The 20949-nt window shown below is 41.4% G+C and overlaps 1 protein-coding gene across 11 annotated transcripts in view; it reads right to left on the reverse strand.

Moving 5' to 3' along the window:
- The window catches only part of dmd (dystrophin), a 2003576-nt gene that overhangs the window by 1032093 nt on the left and 950534 nt on the right, over positions 1 to 20949 (reverse strand). For all 11 annotated transcript variants that reach the window (XM_087992890.1, XM_087992895.1, XM_087992900.1 and 8 more), the window contains 3 exons: positions 19100 to 19282; positions 18073 to 18207; positions 11999 to 12148 (listed from right to left, as the gene is read on the reverse strand). In XM_087992890.1, the coding sequence (XP_087849016.1) occupies positions 11999 to 12148; positions 18073 to 18207; positions 19100 to 19282 (468 nt within the window). The remainder of the gene's footprint in view (positions 1 to 11998; positions 12149 to 18072; positions 18208 to 19099; positions 19283 to 20949) is intronic.

Consider the following 20949-nt stretch of genomic DNA (forward strand, 5'->3'; position numbering starts at 1 on the left):
TTTTTAATTCCAGCTATCCATCGGTTCAAATACAATCCTTCCCAGTTCAAGTGGGTGAAGAATTACAAAGGAGGTAGCTGAAAGGAGGAAAATTAGAACCCTTTTTGGCTGGTGGATATGGTGGTGTGCAGGGGAACTCTTTCTTCAGTGCTGCCAGAGGAGACCATGGCACCAGATTTTAGCTGGATCAGTGTGGTCTCGAGGAACACCAAGCAATGCAGGAACAAAACACATGGGCTTCTGCATTCATTAAAGGGTCAGTAGTACCATTTTCATGCTGCTACCTCACATGACACTCTCCCTCTGCTACTGCACCCACCTTCTTCACAGGCTCACGGTCTACCATTTCCACACAGCATCTTCTCCATTGGCTCTTATCCTGACCTTCCCAGAGACCACTAACCTTGCACCCTCTTCCTGTATGCTAGAGTCAAAAAAGTATGGCACTGGTAAAAGCACAGCAGGTCAGGCAGCATCTGAAGAGCAAGAGAGTGCATGTTTTGGGCATAACCCTTCTTCAGGACTGCGGAGGGGGAAGGGGGCTAGGGGAAAGGTAGGTGGGATGGCGATAGATGGGTGAAGGTAGGATGGGATGGTGATAGTTCAGTGGGAGGTATGGAGCAGATAGGTGGGAAGGAAAATGGACAGGTAGGTCAGTTGGAGGGGTGGATCTGAATAGGATTGGGAGATTTGGAAACTGGTGAATTCAAATGAAGTCGTATGGTTATAGACTTCAGAGGCTGGAGATGAGGTGTTCCTCCTCCAGTTTGTGGGTGGAGGAGGCCCAGAATGGATATGCCCTCAGTGGAGTGGGAGGGGAGAGTTGAAATGGATGGCCACTGGAAAGTGGTGCTTATGGACCAGAGGATGTTAGGTTGATTGGTGGGGACGGAGCTCTGTGCTCCCTACTTTCTCACTCGGAACATGTCACCACTTTCCCTCACCGGCACAAACAGTGACAGCTGTGACAGCCACTTGTATCTTATTCAATCCCTGCCCTTATTGAAGGAGAAAGCAGGCCACAACAGGACAGAGAAGGCAAAGATGGGTGGCAGGGTGTCTGTTCACCCTTTGCATTGCTGCCCTGCTCTCCCATTGCCACACCAGTATCAATGTATCTTTAATATGCCCAAACCTCAACCTCATTGCTCAGCTTATTCTGTCTCTTGCCTTCAGAAGCTATGAATGGCATCTACATTGCTTCGGCCCTGAAGAGAGCGACCCACCAGTCAACATACCCTCCTTCAACTCAGGAGCAAAAAGAAGGACCTTTCAGAGGATCGTGAGGTTTACTCATGCACCCTCCACCAGTTCAGATGTAGATACCTCACTGACTATGTTACCTATAGGAGAGTCAGAAGCACCTCTCCACAGCTGCCAGAGGAAGAAATGCTCCAAGGTGGCGGCAATTTAACCACTGCCATCCAAGGCAGGAGAGAACCCATGTGTCAGTCAGTAATTACTTGATTAAAATGAACACACAGAAATATCAGGCAGGTCTATTGGAAACATTTGGGAAATTTGATTGAAGGTTGGATGAGTTTCCCAATGCCATCTGTACAATGTTGGCCGAGCATCTGTGTCTGGCTGGCTAACTCCACGGAGAGCTAGGTCTTGCAAAGTACTCCGTGATAGCTGGAGATACAGACAGCTTGACACTCAGGTTTTGAGCAAGGGTCACCTCACCTGAAATGTTAACTCTGATTTCTCTCCACAGATGCTGCCAAACCTGCTGAGCTTTTCCAGCAATTTCTGTTTTTGTTTTAGTTCTACACTCTACCGCATTAGTGCTGGTGCTCAGCACGAATAGGAAGACGGGCAAGTGTGGTCAAGGGAATTTGATCGCATTCCTTCATTAAACCAACAAACATGAGCCTGCATCTGGCCAGGACACTCAGCACACCCAACCAACCCTTCAACACCAAAATATTCCAGTATAGGGCAGGCTCCTTCCACCTTCAGCTGAGGAGCCTGGACCTGTCGCAAGGTGTAGCGAGGGGGAAAGGAAGTTCAAATGATGCCCTTGAACTAATGATAATGGGACTCTCTCACAGTCCCCCTTAACTGTGGGCCACACCCTTAGTCTTGAAGACCTGGCCATTTGCTTGAAATCCATTCTGCCTATTGGCAGAGTACATTCCTGTCACCAGATGCAGGTGTGATATGAATAGAGTAAGATACCATTCATCAACATATTCACATCTTGACTGATCATTGCTGGCAATCATGGCAAGATGCCTAGCTTTCCATGTACATTTCAAGACAAATGCACTGTCAGCCTGTAAGTTTTGAGTGAGGTGCCAATGTGCAAGGTAACAAGACAGATGCTGCAAGCATCCCAGTAGAGACAAAAATAATGAGCAAGAAGAACGTAAGCCAACAGCTCTTAGATGCACGCTGTTCTCACGCATGAGATGGGTGTGCGCCACAGTACACAAACTAGCCTGGCAGCAGCACTGGCACAAAATTGTCATTGAGTTCAAAAATGCAGCAATGGAGAGGTGAACTGCATTCTAAATGAGTCGGAGAGGTGCCCTGCTGATGTTATGAGGTTGGTGCTTGGCCAATGCCAATCTCCATGGATGCAAGATACAGGTGGTTATTGCCCATGGAGTGTCAGTTGAGATGTTGCGGAATGCTGGCCAACCATGGGTGGCTGCAGCTTCCAGGTCCTCGACCTGACTTGCACATCAGGAACTGTCTCCATCCCATTTCCCTCTATTGCCTGGGGAAACAGAACGAGGGATGATGGGTGGGATTCTCATCTAGCCATTGAAATCTTTTCCACAAAATCTGATATCTTTTCCTCAATATCAAGAATCTCATTTATCATTCTCACCATGTCTTCGACACTGTCTCATTATTGCCCACATTGTTCAGGGTCAAACACTTGCCGTGATTTTACTGGGTTCACAATGTGAAACCAAAGAATTGCTCCCAAAACATGGTATATTCAGCAGATACAAAAAATTGAATTGTCCTGCAATTTTTTTTACATTTAAGATGTATGAGACAAGTTGTTACATATCTCAAAGCTTCATTGTGAAAAAGAACCACACACTATGGTGATAAAACTAAAAGTAAATAGATGTAGTAATGTTTCCCCTTTTAAATTTGCACTTTGACAAAGATTGGGAAATTTGGTTTTGTAACTCAGATATTGTACCAAATGAACTTGAGAGATGAAGATTCTCAGTATATTTAAGCAAAATTGATTTTGTTTGCTGCAGGATTACCAGCTTGTGCACTAAGCGATTTCTCATGCATTAATTCCCTACCATTACAGCTTTCACAGGAATGGCTATTGAATTTCAGTGGCTTTAGTTCCACAATTTTTTTAAAATTGTGTTATGCTCAGTTCACTTACCACTTTCACTTTGATCATACAGCATTGCAATAACCATTAGGTGGTCTCCTGAATACGTGACCAATTATTAAAACATATAATCTCAAGTCTACTGCAGCTTGAAGTGTAAGAACCCAAATTAACTACTGACTTACTGGTAATAAGACAAATAGTATTCTAACTTAAGAATTAGCAATGATCATAAGCAGGAAAGTGCTTTCTACTGAATCAAATGAAAGCAGTAATTGCTGGAGGAATTCAACAGGTCTGGCAGCTTCTGTCGAGAGGAAAGCAGAATTAATGTTTTGAAATCCGTGACTGTTCTTCAGAATTGAAAACAGCCAGGAAAAGGTGTTTTTTATGTTGATGATACGGGGTAGAGGTGGGTGAGGAGTAGTGAGGTGAATAGTTGGAAAAAGTGCCCAGAGGGAGAAAGAAAAGCAGACAAAGGGCTTGCTGATATTAAGCTGGGAAAGAAATAAATGGTAAATGGGTGCTAACAGGAAGTGTGAATGGTTGAAAATAGGTTTGGAGCAACCGATACAGAATAGGTTGTGGAGATGTGGGAGTGAGCAACAAACATGGAGAAAGGTGTACATGCTTTGAACTTGTCAAACTCGATGATGATTAAGAGTCAGAGAGTTGTACAGCACAGAAACAGACCCTTCAATCCAACTCGTCCATGCTGACCAGATAACCAAAATTAATCTGGTCCTGTTTGCCAGCATTTGGCTCATATCCCTCCATCCCTTCCTATGCACGTACCCATCTAGTTGCCTTTTAAATGTTGTAACTGCACCAGCTTCGACCACTTCCTCTGGCAGCTCATTCCATACACACACTACCTTCTGCATTAAAAAGTTGCCCTTTAGGTCCCTTTTAAAACTTTCCCCTCTCACCCTAAACCTATGCCTTTTAGTTTTGGACTCCCCTATCTGGAAGAAAAAAAAACATTGACTGTTCACTCTATCTATGCTCCTTATGATTTTATAAACCTCCATAAAGTCACCTCTCATTCTCCAATTCTCCAGAGAAAACAGCCCCATCCTATACAGCTTCTCCCTACAGCTCAAACCCTCCAACCCTGGCAACATCCTTGTAATTCTTTCAAGTTTCACAACATCCCTTCAATAGCAGGGAGGCCAGAATTTAATGCAGTATTCCAAAACTGAGCTAACCAATGTTCTGTACAGCTGCAACATGACCACCCAAATTCAATATTCAATGCACTGACCAATAACTGTGAGAGTAGCTTCACTATTCTGTCTATTTGCAACTCCACTTTCAAGGTACTTTGAGTGTTCACCTGAAGATCTCTTTGTTCAGCAACACTCCTCAGGACTTTACCAATAAGTGTATTAATCCTGCACTGATTTGCCAAACCCAAACACAGCACCTCACATTTATCTAATATAAACTCCATCTGCCATTTCTCATACCACATTGTACTCTGAGACAACTTTCTTTGCTGTCCACTACAGAGTCAATTTTGATGTCATGTCCAATCTTATGAACCATACCTCCTATATCCACATCCAAATCATTTATATAAACGACAAAGTTTGATTTATTTATTGTCACATGTATCTTGTTACAACATACAGTGAAAAGTGCTGTACTGTGTCGCCGGTGCCATCTTAAAACAAGAAAAGTAATCCTAAAATATAAAGGTAGAAAAATGAAGAAAAAAGAAAATGTCCAACTTTCCAGTCATTCCTGTTAAATGCTCAGTCATTGGCCACGTCCCTTTCACCATGCCACTACTGGAACAAAATGTGCCACTCTTTGATGCCATCGTACCTCCACCGATGCCCTCGCCACTGTGGGTCCTTGATGGACCCTGCCAATGTGGATGCCATTGGTGCCGCACCAGCCCAAACTCGACTCTGCCACCGCCATGAATCTGCTCTGGGCCTACCTCGCTGATGCAGCTGCTACTGACACCGCCTGGTCTCATATTGGGCCCAAACCCATCTCTGCCACCCTCAATCTGCTAGAGACGCAGATGCCACCAGGAACACAAACGTCCCTCCACCGTAGCAGCTCTCAGTGGTGTTCCTGGCACCAACTACGATGCAGAAACCACTGGCAGCCAAACTCGCTGCTGTCACAAGTCTGAGCTGCTGGGCCCACTTGCCACCACGGCTATGACTGAGCTCCTTCACAAAACATAAGTAAAAATAAAGAAAAATAAAATAAGAGAAGGGAGAAAAAAAAGAAAAGAAACAAAAGGAAAAGCCAATGGAGCATACGAGGCTCGGGGTCAGTAGTGTCCTACTCCACTACAATCTTTCTGAACTAACTGTCCTGAAGGCAGCAGACAATGTGTTGTTCTTCCAGCTTGCATTGAGCTTCACTAGATGACTTCAGTGGGCCCAACATAGAAATGTTGGCATAGGAACACGGCAATATGTTGAAGTGACAGGAAAGTGGAAGTTCAGGTCATTTTTATGGATAAAGCAGAGGTGTTCTGTAAAGTCGTCATCTAATTGGTGTTTTGTCTCCTCAATGTAGAGGTAACACATTGTGGGCAGTGAATACAGTCAACTAGATTGAATAAAGTGTAGGTTGAGTTTAATAATTTGAGAGTGTGAACAGCTTCTTCTTGTTTATTCCCATAACCCAAGCATCTGTCTGTATGGGCTGCTGTGAGCACAGACAACTCATTTTCAACTATTCACACAATCCATTAGCATTCATTCAGCAATTACTTCTCTCCTGGCTTACTATCAACAATCTCTTTTTGGCTTTTTCTTTTAATTCCCATTCTCTGGGCATTCTCTCCATCTATTCGACTCACTCATTTCCCCCCACTCAAGTCACCTTTTCCCAGCTGCTTTCAGTTCTGAAGGAAGGTCACTGGGGCCTTGAAACATTAATTCTGATTTTCTCTCCACAGATGCTGCCAGTCCAGCTGACAGTGTTCTCTGTGTTCTTTTCAGAACTGCAACATCTATAGCTCTTCATTTTATTCTGCTGAATGAAATGTGTGACAATCAAAACATGACAGAAGTTGATGGCTATGTTTATCCCTCACTTTGCTCTGCTATGCTCTGATACCTCTGCTTATAGGCTGACTCAGTTTATGGAATCTTGTACAGAATTTCAACATCCACTTGTATGACAAATAGTTTGTTGCAGCAACATCATAAGTACCACACTATGATGAGGATGATGGCAGTCATGTGGTCCTTGAACCCACCTCTCAGAAGGCACAGAATGTCTATCCTCAAACTATCTCTAGCCAATAGTTAAAGGAGTAAAGTGGTACAGCTGAAAGCCAAACATCAGTGTGCAAATATCTCTTCTTTCCAATTTTAAAGGATATTGCTTAATTTACTCATACATATTCCCATGTATTTCCATCCAAGATTCAGCTTGGGCCAATAACTTGGATCATAATTAACCTATGCAAGTGAAGTCATGATTTTTGTGACTTGATGATTTTCATTTCAGGTAAATCAATCAATTTGTAACAGGTCTGCTCAGGAGTGGTTGAAAATTTTAATTTTTATTTATTTACTGTTTTCTGCCAATCCATTTTAAGTTGATCAGTGCAGTAAGAAAATATTAAAGAAATTGGTTTACAAGGTTATAAGTAATCAAAAAAATTGTTAAAAATAACACAGCATTCTAAATATTTGCTAAATATGAATAAGTTATTACATACTGATATAGAAACTGCAAAATAATTTCATTTAGCTCACATGAAAATAGGACCACCAATAATCTGCAATCAGTTGATTTATAGGTGGGATACCAGGGCTAGTCTTATATCACACTGAGGTAAAAACAATGACTGCAGATGCTGGAAACCAGATTCTGGATCAGTGGTGCTGGAAGAGCACAGCAATTCAGGCAGCATCCGACGAGCAGCAAAATCGACGTTTCAGGCAAAAGCCCTTCATCAGGAATAAAGTTTTTTATGCAGCGTTGGAGATGGACAGCAAGCTTGACATGAAGAGAGTGAGAGAGAGAGACAGGTATCTGCAATGTCCTGTGAAGTGTGATATTTACTTCAAGGAATGAATCTGTCTGATGATTCCTGATGAAAGGGCTTTTGCCCGAAGCGTCGACCTTATATCACACTGAGCATGCTTGTTATTTACAATGTCTACTTCATACCTTCAAATCATTGTTTGTGTGTGCAAATTTCAGATTAGCACATCTTTTCTGCTGATTTTCTTGCGACACTAAAGTAAGGCTATGGAATAAATATTTTTTTCCTAAAGGGACTGATTAAAATACATTCAAGAAATTGTCTCAAGTACAGGTTGTTCATTTAGCTTCCACTCGATATTCCTTCCTCAGGTGAATGTTAGTCTGAGATTTGGGGTGAAAGAGCAAGAGGAGGCATTTCAACTTGGCCAGGGCAGTAAGGTGTAAGCAGTGGTAAATGATGTTTTTGAATCTTCCTTTCATATGCTGTCGTGAGCTGTCAATTCACAAATGCCAGTTTTCCATGTCTGTCAAAGTTGAAAATTACCTGAAGTATGGTAACAGGCTAGAAAGAGTGCTCCATGTACATGGAATACCACTTGCCTTCAGAGTTTGTGAGTGATAAAACATAGAAAAGTGTACCATTCCAGAGAATCAACTCAAAATGTATAAATGTTCAAAAACAAATTATTTGTTACTTAACAAGCAAATGTGAAAACATTCAATTGTAATAAAGTGGGCATAAATTCAAAAGAAAATTGAACTTCACTATCTTAGAAATGATCAACAAAAACAAAATACAAGAGCTTGAACTGCAATAAATGCAAATCTTGTGAAGACATTTAAAGGGTTACAAAAATTTACATTCTAGTCCTAAAATGAGAGGACGAGACCAGTCAGTGATCATTTTTATACAGGCTGCTGAAAATGAGCAGTCAGATCATTCCACAGAATCAGCACCCTCCTGTTGGACAAACCCTTCCGCATGCATCATTAATCCAAGTGACCATGGGGATAAAGTCAAACATTGTAAAGCAATTGATATGGAGAAAAAAACAAAATGGTAAAAGAGGTATCGCCTTACTGTTTATTAACAAACTTCAAATTAAAATTACCCACTGAAATCAAACAGATGATTTGTAATTTATTTAAAATTAGTGATATTAGTTAACAAAATTAAAACATTTGTACATCTGGTACAAATTTGAAAACTTTTCTTTTATCTATGAAACCTATATTGTCCACATTAGGGGCTGTTGAAGACTAAAGAATTGAAAACTGTTAGGCTCAATATCATTCTAACGTAAAATTGTTCTGAACATTCTCAACAGGCATCAGTAAAACATAAATCAAAGCCAAGAATCCAACCAAAAGCTACCAGTGAATTAGATATTGTTTTACCATTGCAAGGATAGCTGAGGAATTAAGAAGAGCCCAAGAACAATGGAAGAAACGGCTGTTCAGTGGGGTTTTACTGTAAATAACTGGGTGACCACTAACTGTGGCAGTTTGTGACATGTTTACTGGTTCCCATTTCACCGGTTCAACTTTGCACTCTGCCATCATAATTATGACTCGAACTTTATCTCATTCATGCTAACTCCTGATTAGGTTATTTACTTCAACAAGTGCTTCACTAGAATAGATTGGTACACATCACATGGGGTGGTTTTGGTGGGGGGAGGAGAGAGGGGCAGAGCAGGTTAGAAAAGATAGAGCTGTGATCTCCATCATGATTCGGGCAAAGAACCAGGTTTTGCATCAATCCAGGCAGAATGGGAATCAAGCTTTGTGCCATTGACGTCTAACCGATCCACAGCAGCCATTGAGCCAACTGAACTGCTTAGATTCCCCCAAGGAGTTGGAGTTTCTGTCACAACATGCAGGCAGTCTTGACTTTAGACAGTGATGTTAGCACTTCCAAATTGCTTTCCATCACATGGATGAAATTGTGCAGCATTATGAATGTATCTTCCATGGCTATCATGTCCTGGAGTGGAATCCAGAGCTTCCAGTTCAGAGGGAGGAAGCTACCTCCTCTGCCACAAGACTTCCAGTCCGTCAAGAATTACTCCTGCCCAAAATTATAGACTAGCATAGCATTTGTGTCTTGTGCAGGCTTGTTAAATTCGCAGCAAAGGGAATATGGTCAAAGGTGAGCAAGATGGGCCCAAGTTTTTTCATTACCCAAAACTGTTACAATGGACAGGAATTTGTTTTGCCGAGTCATGTTAATGGATATCAGGTGCACTTTTTGGTTCTCTGGCGAAAACAACTGCAACCTTAGTGTTCACTTGGGTGCTCCCTTATTTGTTGTGAGCTTGGATTTTGATGGCCAGTTAGCAGCTGCAGGGATGGCCACAATGGTGGATGGGGTGCAAGGGTCTGATTTAAGTGGACCATGATAGCCTTTACCTGGGGCTGACATTTCACTGCTTCACTATCTGTGGCATGGCAACTCAGGGGAAGCATGGTAGCTCAGGGTTAGCACTGCTACCTCACAGCCCCAGAGACCAGGTTCAATTCCAGCCTCAGGCAATTGCCTATGTGGAGTTGGTGCATTTTTGCTGTGTCTGTGTGGGCTTCCTAGAGCAGTCCAAAGGTGTGCAGGTTAGGTTGATTGGCCATGCTAAATTGCCCCACAGTTTCCAGGGGTGCAGGCTATGTGGATTAGCCATGGAAAATGGGGGTCGGCTGCTCTTCACAGGATCAGCGCAGATTTGATGGGCCGAATGGCCTGCTTTCACACTGTAGGGATTTTACTCTATGTTTCAGGTGAGGCAGAGGCGTGGAGCCCAAGTCAGAGCAACTGCTTCATTCAGGGATGCAAAGCAAACCTCCAGGTCTCCCTCAAGACCATGGGCCTCCAAAAGGAGGTCAGAGAGGCCTTACAGAATGGATTGCAGACACAGCCCTACTCAGTTGGGCTCAGATGCAACACCTCAGGTTTTCTCGGAAACGTGGCTGAGCCGAGACCAGCAGCACCAGATAAGTCAGAGTTGCCCGAGACAGTGTGGTGTTGAGGGAAGAATGCACAATTCTATCCATTTCATTGCACCCAGGGCGTTGAAAGCATTAGCTTCTCCACTGAGGGAATAGTCAATAGAGTACCTAAAGCAGTAGCAACTGGAATGCATGTGGGATTTACATACTTATATAGCCTAGATCAGGAAGGGATATTGATGGCACAGGGATTTCTGGGAAAATGCAAGTTGCACTACACCTGAATTCCACCCTCCAGCCATCCAGAACATTACACAAGGGTTGAGGTTATCACCGCAGAAGATGAGAATGCTAGTATTATCAATCGCTGTGGCTTAATTCTGTTCCTAACTCTTACATTCCCATGTTCTGTGAGAGAATCGAAGCAGTAAGATGCAAGAATGCCGATTGGCCCTGCAATGGAACAGGTAGCAGCAGCCTCAGAAAGGGAGACCACCTGCATCTCAGCTACAGGCAGGGCCAAAGAGCAGGCTGCACCGACCTCTTATGGAGGGCATGAGAGTAGCACTGCATCGAATGGAGAGCAACCCATCAGGGCAGAGCACTGACTGGGTGACTGCGTGACACTGACGTGATCTGTACTCTGTTGGTCTTTCTGAGCATCATGTAACTACTGCCAGGAGAAGACAGCCACCTGAACCTCCTGTTATTACTGTGATGGTGGAACCTTAAGACATTTCCCTTGTTTCGCAGAATGAAAGCAGAAACATTGGGGGTGGGAATTAAACATTTTGGTACTGTGAAGGGGGTAGGATAAATGAACCATGAGGGAGGGAGCTCCAGTTCAGCTGAACTCTGAGAGCTTCAGAGAAAACAGCATATATGCCTGTAATTGTCTGCCTGGCAAGTCACACTCACCTGGGAGAAGGTTAGCTCCTTCTTCACCAGTAGATCCAATGCTGGGAAGAATTTTCCTCTCCTCTGCACTCCTGATGTTCAGAGTTTTGTTCTTCCTGTGAAGGGGCTTGCTTTTCATAACCATTTGACCCACAATCAGAGTGTTATGTTCCAATTGGCAGCTGCTGCCGTCTTTGCACTCATATGAGTTCTCCATTGTGTTCTACAGCCTCGAAGTGAGAAACCTTCCAAACCAGCTTACTGCCTGCTCTGCCCGCAACCTTCACTGGGCTAATTGCACACGTGGCCTGATGGTCAAGTTTCACTGCACTCTGAACGCTTTCGTGAAGCCCAAACGATACTGAGTGACCTTAACTGGTTCCTTCGAGGGTCCTTGCATCTATTCACGTGGTCTGTTCAAAGTGATCTCCGTGTCCCTGTCAAATTTCAGAGCAGGGCTCTCGGCAAGGTTTGAATGAGCTCTTCATTACCACGGTTAATGAATCTTGCAGGATGTCAGGGATCCCCACTTGCCCCTTGATTAAACCTGCTCGCATTCTAAAAGTGGTTAGCTCACTATCCCACACTGGCATTTTAGTCTCTTGCCTGCTTCAGTTCTTGGCCCTTATCGGGCCCAATATTCAACATTCTTTAATTGCAAATAGTTTGTGATCCATACTGTACAGACACCCAAGGTAGTGCACAAACTTAGCATATCAGAAAAGATTTTGGGAAAAATAAGACATCTCTCAGTAAGGTTTAGTTTGATTGACATACGGTCAGTATCATGTATTCCTGTAAAATACATGGATATTAGTATTACCACTAAAGGATTATCAAGTGTTTGAACAAATAGCAATGCAGCCATCTTACCTGTTGTAAGAGTTCCTCCCAGCGAGTATTGAATGTTTCCAGCTTCTCATTGATCAGTTCATCCAGGATCTCACCGTCAGTCAGTGTCTGTGCCAACTCACGGATTTGATTTTGATTATCTTCTGGGTGACGCATTACATTTTCCAGGGACTGAAACAGATCCACAATATGAGAAGTAAATGGCTTTGAAGTACAGCTTTAAACAGGTAGGTTGTGTTTTTACATAAATACTTGAATTAAAATGTGATCCAAGGCTATGATACATCAATGATGGCATCATAACATTTTATCAACATCTGAATGTTTAATAAGATTGGAGCTAAGACTGTAAATATTTTTATCAGTAAAGTATTTCAAATGGACGACGGACTTAGTGAATTGGTACTGTGTCACATCATGCATGCTCAAGTGATGCCAGGTCTTACAGCACAAAACTAAAGGAAATTAGAATGATATGCATGTGTGTATATAGACTGACCGATCCACAAGAAAATACAGACTGAAACATGTATTCTCACCACTTAAAAAAAAAGTAGACAGCCCCAGGTTACAGGTTACCCTTCAATGCTGGTGCCTCAAGACGTTAAACACGCAAGAATGATTTCTATGAATATGTCAGTTCCATCTCTTAGTGTATGAAAAATACCTACTCTGATCCCTGGCAACTGCCTCTGAGTCAGTGTTCTATTTGCAGCATTGCTATCCTTTGTTGGCAATTAATGATAGATTTTCAGTTCATTTTAGATACATAAATCATTTGGTCATCATGGAAGGTTTAACCATTAATTGTTCACCACCTTGGGCCACAAGTAATTAATATAGCAGCACTTCTTTTTTTCCATTGAAAACAGGTATTGAGTACACTGTTACTTGCACAGCTATTTTAAAATTTAGAATATTACCACAGATATCAGCTACCCAACAAATATGTCAAAGCATTGTTTCTGACATAAAAATGGCAATTAGCGGCTGGGAACATTCGAAGAGCAATGCAGACAGAAACTCCTGCTAACTGTCACGAGGGCACAGGCTTCATCATAACATTGTGCACAAATGATCTTGTAGACTAGATGAGATTACTTACAGTGTGGAAACAGGCCCTTTGGCCCAACAAGTCCACACCAACCCGCCAAAGCGCGACCCACCCATACCCATTCCCTTACATTTACCCCTTCACCTACCACTATGGGCAATTTAGCATGGCCAATTCACCTGACCTGCACATTTTTGGACTGTGGGAGGAAACCGAAGCACCCGGAGGAAACCCACGCAGACACGGACAGAATGTGCAAACTCCACACAGTCAGTCGCCTGAGGTGGGAATTGAACCCGGGTCTCTGGCGCTGAGAGGCAACAGTGCTAACCACTGCGCCGCCGTAGTAAAGGAATAGTTAAGTTCCTTTCCCACAAGCATCAGTACCCACACCACTCTCAGCCTTTTCTCCAACTCTCCTCATCGCTCACATCCATCCATCGCCCCTCACTCTGGTACCGCACTGAAAGAGATGGAGTTGTATTACCATCTTACTTGGAAGTCTAAAATTGTAAAAGGTTCAAATGATAAAGGGCAGTTTCAGATCTTTAAAATAACACTTTCCCTGAATGCAACACTTCCCAGGACATCTCCATGGTCAACACATTGCTGTCACTGCTCCAAGTTCCAACTCTTTGCAAAGTTAATTAAGGTGACCAGCAATTAGTGTCTAAACCTTGCACAATGGCAAATAATTAATGCATTTAAAATGAACTGAAAATGTATCATTTATTTTGAACAAAGGTTTAATGCTTCAAATGGAAGACAGGTTTAGAAACCGTTGTCAAAGGCTAAACTAAGAATTGGAAACAGTACATTTCAAAATTTACTTTCAGAGTTAGTGATTGATAGTATGTAGTGGAATTTAGGTGGGATTGGAGATTGAGCTGAAAGTATTGTGTGAGAAAAAGTGGAAGCCAGGAGAAAACAGTAAAATGAGCACTCTGTCCCACCAATGTCCCACCCAACCCTTCCCATGGCCGCCTTCGGTCCCAAGTGTAAGAGCCTGTGGCAGCCACATTGGTCTACACCGCCACCTGTGGACTCACCCCAAGAGTGGAAGAGAATCATCCTTGTTTGTGAGGGACCGCTGGTGAAGGAATGAATGAATGAATGAACGAACACTGGAATTCTAATCCTAGTGGAGAGACATGGTACATTGTAAAATGGCAGCGATACAAATATTTGCAGCAGAGGATAGTAGAAATATTGCATTTGGAATACAGCTGTCCTGACTGGGCTTGAAGCACTTCGAGTGGAACTTACTAAGTGAGAAGTTTTGAAAGTAAAATGTTTTTTGTAAAAATTCCCAAAGTAAGCTGAGGAGAGGATGTTGAACTAAGAATTGTGCCCAATTTGCAAAAGTAACAGAAGATCAAGTGAGTGTGTTTGCGATCTTGGAGATGGATTGTTGGACTTTGCATATAAATGTGGATGAAGATTTGTCATTTACGTTCTTTATAATGTCCCAAAATCTGAAGTCTGCTCTTGTTGTCATGACAGTGGCAAAATATGGACCAATTTTCAGTTTCCATCATCTGACTTTAACATCCAAGACCCTTATGGACTTCAAAAGAGAAAACTGTGAAATAAGATGGCCTAAATGTCACTAAACCAGGTTAAACCAAGCTCATAGATCCAATGTGAGAGAGACAATGATAGTCAGTCAAAATTAACATTTTATCGAATGGCAGTGAAACTCAGTCAGGAACTGAGAAACTTAAGACTCCTATTTTTGATTTAAACATTTCTGGAAGTTTCAGCTAGTGGGATGAAAGCGACCTGCAGATTATCCGAAATGGGAAAACAATGATACCAGACCTGAGAATATAAAAGTGAACTACATTTCAGTATTATCATCACTGATGCCTCCACTATCAATATCCTGGAGGCTACCATTGCCCAAAAACTCAACTGGACTTACCACATGAACATTATGGGCTACAACAGCAGGTCAGAGAAATATTATGGCAAGTAACTCACACCCTGACTCCCCAAAGCCTGTCCATCATCTGCAAGGCACAACTCAAGAGTGTGGTGAAATACTACCCACTTGCCTGAAGGAGTGCAGCTCAACAACACTCAAAAGAAGTTTGACAGCGTCCAGGACAAAGCAGTCCACTTGACTGACACCACATTCGCAAGCACCCACTCCCCTCACCACCAACAAGCAGTAGCAGCAGTGTATGTTATCTACAGGATACACTACAGAAATTCACTAATGATTCTTAGACAGCAGATAGTTAGGAACATCAGCACCTGCAAGCTCACCATCCTGACTTGGAAAGATATCATAATTGCTTCTTTGTTGCCAGGGCAAAATCCTTGAATTTCCTCCTTTAGGGCATTGTGGGTCTACCAACACAATGCAGACTATAAACAGTTGAAGAAGACAGCTCACCACTACCTTCTCAAGGGCATCTAGAGACAAGACAATAAATGCTGGACAACCAGTGATCCCCACGTCCCACCAGTGAATTTTAAAAAAATCAGCTTTTCAGACAGAATTGAAAGAACATTGGTAATAGCAAGGACTGAAAGATTCTCTCCCTCGTTCCATGATTCCTTTTCTAACATCTTGAAAGCCAGCAATGGTGATGGAACAAATCAAAGAAACACTCATTCATAGACAACACAAGGATTCTGCAAACTTCAATGCTATTGATTATATAAGGCATCAGTTCATGATCTCAGGTTCAACACTTGTAAACACTAGCTTTTATTGTTCTAGATTTTTAATTGTGAACTGAAATGGGAAAAAGACTGTTTCAAAACCAAGGGTTGTGGAAAGAATTGCTACATGATTTTTTAAAGCAAGCAGCCTGCACTTATTATAAAGGGTGTTCATGCTGCTGTTTATCAACCAGGTAGGAAAGTTTAGTTACAGATGAACAAGTACTAGGGGTGTAGAGAATGTACAATTCCGACAGCAACAAGCAGCTGATTGACTACTGGACACCAGCCTACTCATCATTGATAAAGGCCTTCTGTCTGCCTACATTTACATGATTGACTCGCAGGTAGCTGAACAGCTTGTGAATGGGAATGGGATTGTCAGAAGTCTTTGAAACTCCAGAAGGGGAGTTGGTATCTTTTTGCTCTGCAGTTAAAAAAAAAATCTAAAGTCTGAATTGTGCCAGCTTATATTTCCCTCACCAGTTGCTGTAAATTATTTATTTTTACAATAAGGCATTTGGCAAGCAAAGACCTGGTGAAGTGAAGTCAAGGAGCCACAAGTCCTGGTAAACTAAAAGGATCCTCTCAGCCAACCCTGTGAACAGGGTTCATTGAACTTCTTTTCCTGTTTTCCCTCCACCCATTACACCAACGCTTTTTGTTGTTTCCTTGCACATGTGCACAGGGGACATCTTACCAAGGAATTAAAGTTTTACCTAATGAAGTTGTATGTCAATAACTAATAGTTGTTTCCCTTAGCTGGAACTTATTTGTAATAAACAGCCATTCTTATTGAATTCAGAAAGCTAATCTCTGCTTTTAATCTGGGCTCGAAAAGACAATTAATTTGGGAATTTTGTGAAACTTGATAAAAATCGTGATTCTTGTGATGATTCTGGCGAAAGTGGGTCTTCATCTCCAATCACCATCACTCCACAACTTCATCTACCTATCATCTCCCTAGCTACCTTCTGCCCAGCCTCACCACCCTTCCATTAATGTCGCAGCCCCCTTGGACACTCATCTCCCCACCCCACATTCTTGATGAAGGGCTTATGTCCAAAACGTTGACTCTCCTGCTCCTCAGATGCTGCCTTACCTGCTGTGCTTTTTCAGTGACACACTTTTTGACTCTGATCTCCAGCATCTGCAGTCTTCACTTTCTCCTTGATCTCCAACATGTTACCCCAGTGAGGTGTGACACCATACCAACTCAAGGGACACTTTAAGAAAGTTTTTTTTTAAAATAAAAAACTGCCTACACTTTTTCCTCCTACTGGACTGAGTGATTAAAAAAAACCTGTGTGCATTTGTTTACTGTGATGCTTTTTTTATTTTTCAAGGTAAACACGAAAATTCATCTTTTCAAATTAATAATAACCTTAACATCAGCTTCTTAATTGGACAATTGAAATATGATAGGCGCATGCTAAAATAATTCTAAATATGTTATATCCCACCAAGGGTATTATAAAGAGGAGAACAATTTCATCCACTCCTCATCTGGTTGTAACATGTGACAGGAACCACAGCCAATTTATGATCAAAATTCAACAAGCATCACTTGAATGAATCACCAAGTAATCTGTTTTTCTTTGGGTCATAATGTTTTTTTTCCAAATCGGTGTGTCCTGTATTAGTTCAGTACTCACATTTTCGATCAATCTTTTGGATGAGGCCTAAGGCCCCTTCACTTTAAAATTGTCTGCTTTTGCTTTGAAATCTTGATAATCTTTTGATAAAATAACAACAAACTACATCAGGTAATTGTTTTTAGCTGCTGCACTGACTGTGGTTCCATAAGATCTTGACTCTGTCCTTGAAATCAACACAATCACATAAAACTCCTTTTCAAGTTTGAAGTAATAGGTAAATGTGAACAAACACATAAATAAGTCACAATAAAGCTATATATTTAGAGTGAACATTCTTCTAATTGAGAGGGGGGAATATAACAAAATTATTGCAACTTAAAATAAATGAGCTTTCAATTGGTAACTGACTCATAGGTAACAATTATTTCACAACACAGTTGGACCCTATATCAATGAAAACCCAAAATAATGTTGTTTTGTTTTAGAAGTTTCCACTGATTTAATTGACCACTCAATTTGAAAATAACCAAATGCTTACAATTGAACCAAACAGTTCCTTTTAACATTCTTGAAAACACTGACAAAGATGGCTGAAATTTTAATAACTCGCTTGCCGAGTTAAAAACAAGGTTCTGTAATATTCAAATTAACACACAGCATTGTGAATTTGTAATGTTTAAATGTTGTACTTATTTAATTGCAGTATGATTTTTCAATTAATGTTATATGGAGAATTCGTGCAAGAATGTCTGCAGGGCACAATTACTTACATCAAGTGCCTCAGAAATCTCTTCTGCACCACCCTGTAGGTTCTCTGTTTCCTGGAGTTTAAGCTGCAGTTCATCAAGCCACAGGTTTTCTGCCTCCAGATAGGACAGTAACTCACACCAACATGACCACACCTCCTGAGATTGAATGTAGGAAATAAAAAAAATTAGCATTAAAGACAAAACGAAAGAAAAACATGCAGAATAATCAAACACCAGAATGCAGCATATTTCCGAGTCAATTGTAGAATATCTTTTAAGGGACAGGTACATGCTTTGGAGAAAAATTTAGTAGACAAGCGGTGAAACAACCAAGATTTATCTTAACAAAAACAGCCCTTCATATATAAAATCAGTGCATCTCATCCTAATCTTCAATAAAGGCTGAGTCTCTACTCATCAGTACACTGAAAGATAAGGAAGTTCACCATGGCAACATTTTGATAATACAGGGATGTAACAATGCATTGTTGAAAAACAACAGCGGGAATGAACCAATCCAAATTTAAGAATCTGCAGTCATCCAGGTACCAGTTTATGAATGTGCCCTTCCCATTGTAGCAGCTGCAAATAGCCAATCATCACAACAGCTTTCTCTGGATTGTTTCATCGACCTCATATGTACCATTCCACTTACAACCCCAACTTATCCCAGACCATCACCATTCATACACAACCCAGAAGGAATGATGTTTTCCTGGTGAATTACAATGTATCTATAAATGTAGTGTCATACGAGAGTGTCTAACTTGGAGATGCCCTGTTTGATTACTCAGTACAAGTAACATCAGATTCTTGCTGTCATCGATGTTTCCACAAACATCAAAACTGTACCATACATTATTAAAACTAAATAAGAATGCCCTTTCAAAATCAGTGCTCGGAATTTTCTCCTGCAGCACTGGTGATATCTTTCACGTTGTTTAATATTTGCAAGGAGTAACCCTCCATTCAGATGCAGTTGACATGTCTTCAAAACTAACATTCTTAACAGAAAGCTAAGAAAATCTTTTGCAATTCAAGAACTGACCTCAAGAGTCTTGCATTTTCTATTCAGTCTGCTGCAAAGCCGCTGGTAGTTGCTCGTCAGCATATCCAGTTCAGACTTCAAAGCTTCGTGGGCTGCTGGTGGAGCCTTCTCTATGAAACTGTTAACACCTTCACTCAGGAGCTTCACCTTCACCTCTTTCTGTGACACTTCTTCCTTGGCTCGCTTAAAAAAAAAGTACAAATTAATGACACAAGCAACAGCTCACCATTACAAAGTGCATTTGCATTAACAGCAACATAACAGCTACTTCTATGTGTTTCCCAAACCTCAATCTATTGCAAGAAAGTACAACTGGAAGTGAATATAAGCCTCCAATCCTTGGTTATGCTGGAAAGCCAAAGAAGATCTTTCATACATTTACACAGGTTATCAGCATCCAACTGTGAAATCTATGACCTGACTTATAGAGGCAGAGATTCAGTAGAATCTCACTTTTTTGACATTTTATTGCAAGGATGGAAGTGGTAAAGCAAGGACAAGAAAGTTTTAAAAGCTTCTCGTTTTACTGTTGCACTAATTATCATGACTTCTGCAGTTATTAATTGCAGACCATGACTGGCCTCACTTGGCTAGCCCAAGGAATAGCATCAAAGCTGTCAATACTGCATTCTGTGGTGAACTAACCAAAATGTTTTAAACATAAAGAACTCTGACTCAGAATTAAAATGCCTGAAATATCAAAAGTGGGTGAGTTACTTGTGACATATTTTCCTGTCCATTTTGTTGGTTGCACAAAGTGCCTCCAAGTATTGGAATAAAAGATTTAAAATGTTGAAATTTTCTAATGCAGCATCCATTTGGGAAAATGTTAGACCACACCCAACTTTCACCTAGACTCTGGGAATGGCCAGTTTGTAGCCTATGTAGCCAGTCTTCAGTTTCTACTCAAAAGATTACATTAAATGCACTAAGCATGTTCCACAATCAGACAGTTCACAATGAAAAACCCAATATAATTTTTCTCTTGACGCAAATGCAAGCAGTGAGATTGGTTATTAGGTTTGGAATATCTTACCTGATGATACAACAGAGGTGACTTTAACAATAGCTCAAACAGTAACATTACTAGGTCAGTAAGTATTGAGAATATTAACTGTTAACATCTAACTTTATAATTCAAAACTAATATCTAACTTTGTGAGAAACTTGTCTTTTTATTAAAATAATAAAAAACGCTCAATGTGAAAGCTGTAAAAGTGAAAAATGAGAGACGATTTTTGGAATTATGGAAACCTCACAACAGCCTAGTTGGGTCGAAAGCACAACCATCCTCAGCTGCTTCATCAATTACCTTCTCCCCATAAGATCAGAAGTGGGGATGTTACTGATGATTGTACAACGTTAAGCACCATTCGCAACTCCTCAGATATCGAAGCAGTCAGTATCCAAATGCAGCAAGACTTGGACAATATCCAGGTTGCTGGCAGAAAGTTTAAAGTAAGATTCACAAATGCCGAGCAATGACTACCAACAGAGATATTAATCGTTGCTCCTTAACATTCAATGATGTTACGGTCACTGAATCCCCAGCGATCAACATCCTTGGGGGATACCACTGACCAGAAACTGGACTGGATCAGCCATCTAAATACAGTGACTACTAAGATGGTTAGACACTGGAATTCTGAGGCACATATCTCACCACCTGACTCTCCAAACTTTGTCCACCACCAGCAAGGCAGAAGTCAGGAATGGGATGGAATGTTCCCTATGTGTCTAGACGAATGCTGCTCCAGTAATAAGCAGCTTGATTTCATCTAGGACAAACAGTCACAACATCCACCCCCTCCACCACAGACATTTAGAAACAGCAGGAATGCATTGAAGGA

This window comes from Chiloscyllium plagiosum, unplaced genomic scaffold (genome assembly GCF_037043375.1).
Source record: "Chiloscyllium plagiosum isolate Xiang-an unplaced genomic scaffold, Cpla_swu_hap1 HiC_scaffold_12, whole genome shotgun sequence".
Lineage (NCBI taxonomy): Eukaryota > Metazoa > Chordata > Chondrichthyes > Orectolobiformes > Hemiscylliidae > Chiloscyllium > Chiloscyllium plagiosum.